The sequence below is a fragment of the Muntiacus reevesi genome, chromosome X (genome assembly GCF_963930625.1).
Source record: "Muntiacus reevesi chromosome X, mMunRee1.1, whole genome shotgun sequence".
Taxonomy (NCBI): domain Eukaryota; kingdom Metazoa; phylum Chordata; class Mammalia; order Artiodactyla; family Cervidae; genus Muntiacus; species Muntiacus reevesi.
Window position 1 is genome coordinate 100,816,140 of NC_089271.1, and position 2,246 is coordinate 100,818,385.

The following is a 2,246-nucleotide window of genomic DNA, read 5'->3' on the forward strand; positions in this document are numbered from 1 at the left end:
AGCTCACTCAAAGTTCCAAGGATTCTAGTCACACAGCAGGTCCTGTCCACTTTTGCAGCTTCTCTTCACTCATTTCATCCAAATGAAAACTAGACCATGCTCACAAATGAAAATAAAAAATTACACATGACCAAAGAATCTGTTATTTCAATGTACTTGTTAATCAGCTTCCCAAGGCAGAGACAAGAGGGCTAGCACAGGGAATACTGGCCATATACCAAAGAGCAAGATTCACATTTCTCTAGGTTTCCTAGAAGATGGTGGATAGAAAACACCTGTTTCATCCCTGTGGTCAACAGCTATGGGACAAGAGCCAGGACCCCTTCCTGCCTGCCCTAGAAAGAGATCTCTCTGGGGTTTATCCAAAAAGCAAAAGGACACCTCACAGCAATGATCCATTTCAGAGATTCCCCTCACCCCCAAGACAAACCTCATGTGACTGCGGCTCCTGGGCCATTGCTGTAAGTGTGGGGGTGTCCTGCTTCTCCTAGTGTCCCCACTGCTAACATGGCCTTTCACGAAGCAGAGAATCTGTACATGTCTTTGGAATAACTGGGCCAGTGAGCAGGGGTCTCAGATAGTCTGCTACTTTTTTTAATAATCCAGGAAAATTCAATTAACTGAGATCATTTAGTTACTGTGAATGACAGACAAGAAGGACATAAGCATGAATTCACTATGATTCCTTTTATTATCTAATTCTTTTCCATTCAATACTAGTGCTATGTAAGTTCATGTTTTCAAAACAGTTCTAAATTCTATTCCATTGTATTCTGCTCAAGACCACAAAAAAAATGGAAAACTTCCCAATCTTTTACGAAACAGCAAAACTCAAGTTTTTGAACTGGGTAACAACAAATACACTCGGTCAATATCATTCACAAAGCCAATGAAGCTTCTTCAGCCTTCTATGAAACCAAGCTTTGAAAAATTTCTAAAGAAAAAAGAGACGAATCCCCAGGTCATCACAGAGAACAGGAACCAAAACATGCTACACACTGGTTCCCCAACTGGCCCGGGCCCTCTCTTCTCAGAAGGCTGACTACGGCCTCTTCAATCACAGAAGGAAGGATCAATCTGGCTGCTGCTCTGGCTCAGGCCCCCTATTCCTCCTCCCTCGAATCCTCTACAGACATGAATGGGAATGTCCTCAAACCCCTTTCGTTAACCCTGAGCATAAATGCCATGACGTGCCACTTGCTGGTCTCCACATAGGCCCGGGGACCCCACAGGAACTCATAGCGAGCAGGGTGGCTGTCAGGCACCTGCTGGTACCTCAAGTATCCCTCCTGCACCCACAGTTGAGTCAGCAGCTCCCTGGGCTCCCCAAAGACACAGTGCTCCCTCCCAACATACACACCCATCCTGCTGAGTGCTCCCCAGACCGCCTCCTCAGGGGCCGGGTCTCCAAACCACATGATCATGCTGAGGACCAGCACCAAGAAGCCAGCCTTGGGCAGGCCCTCCCCATCGCTCAGCATCTCATCACAGGTGAGGCCCAGGGTGGGGACCAAGATATAGGTGTGCTCCGCTGGGTCCACCTCCTTCACATCCACGCCAAAGACCAGCTTCAGGCACTCTGAAACTTCTCTGAAGACCATCGGGAAGTGCCCCTGGTTATCCCTGAGGACCGTATCCAGTATTTCCGCCTGGGAGGTCAGCTCCTTGGCTCGAAACTTGAGGAGCAGGAACTTCATCAGGTTAGCCATCATCCTATCCAGAATTTCTTGGGGCAAGGCCTCCACAGGAGCGGAGGAGGATGCTAGGGCATAGGAGGCCAAGTGGCATGCGGACTCCGCCACCTCAGCCTCCAAGAGTGGCACCTCGACAGGGCCTTGGGCCTCGCCTGGGTTCTGAAGGTCTTCCTCGGGTTTGCTGCGCTCACTCATCTCAACCACGAGCACAATGCCTGAGGTCAAACAAGACACGGAAGTGAGGCAGAGGTACAGATGGGGACCAAGGGCCTCGGGGAGAGAGGAGCTGTGAGCAACCTGGGCTAAGAAACACATCTTGGATGGGCCGACACAGGCCACTTACAGCTCTCCCCTTGAGGGGTGCTCTCAGTCCTCACAGGAGCGCTCCTCCTGGGAGGCCAGTCCCCTGGCTACCCGAAGGAGGAAGGGAGGTGGCTCCCCAGGCTGCAGTCAACACAGCCCAAGTTTTCTGGGTCCAATAAATTGGAAGGAATTGAGGTCTTCTGGGGCCCCCCACTTTTCTTGGATAGGGAGCCTCGGGTTCACTTCAGG

The 2,246-nt window shown here is 50.6% G+C and overlaps 1 protein-coding gene across 1 annotated transcript; it reads right to left on the bottom strand.

Moving 5' to 3' along the window:
• Positions 1–1,103: 1,103 nt before the first annotated feature.
• On the bottom strand, positions 1,104–1,889 carry LOC136154167 (melanoma-associated antigen 10-like). Its single transcript, XM_065916441.1, has one exon. The coding sequence runs from the start codon at positions 1,887–1,889 to the stop codon at positions 1,104–1,106; it is 786 nt and encodes a 261-aa protein (XP_065772513.1).
• Between the last annotated feature and the right edge of the window lie 357 nt (positions 1,890–2,246).

Excerpts from the sequence above, each read along its gene's own strand:
- LOC136154167 (XM_065916441.1), bottom strand. The coding sequence starts at position 1,889 with ATGAGTGAGCGCAGCAAACCCGAGGAAGACCTTCAGAACCCAGGCGAG.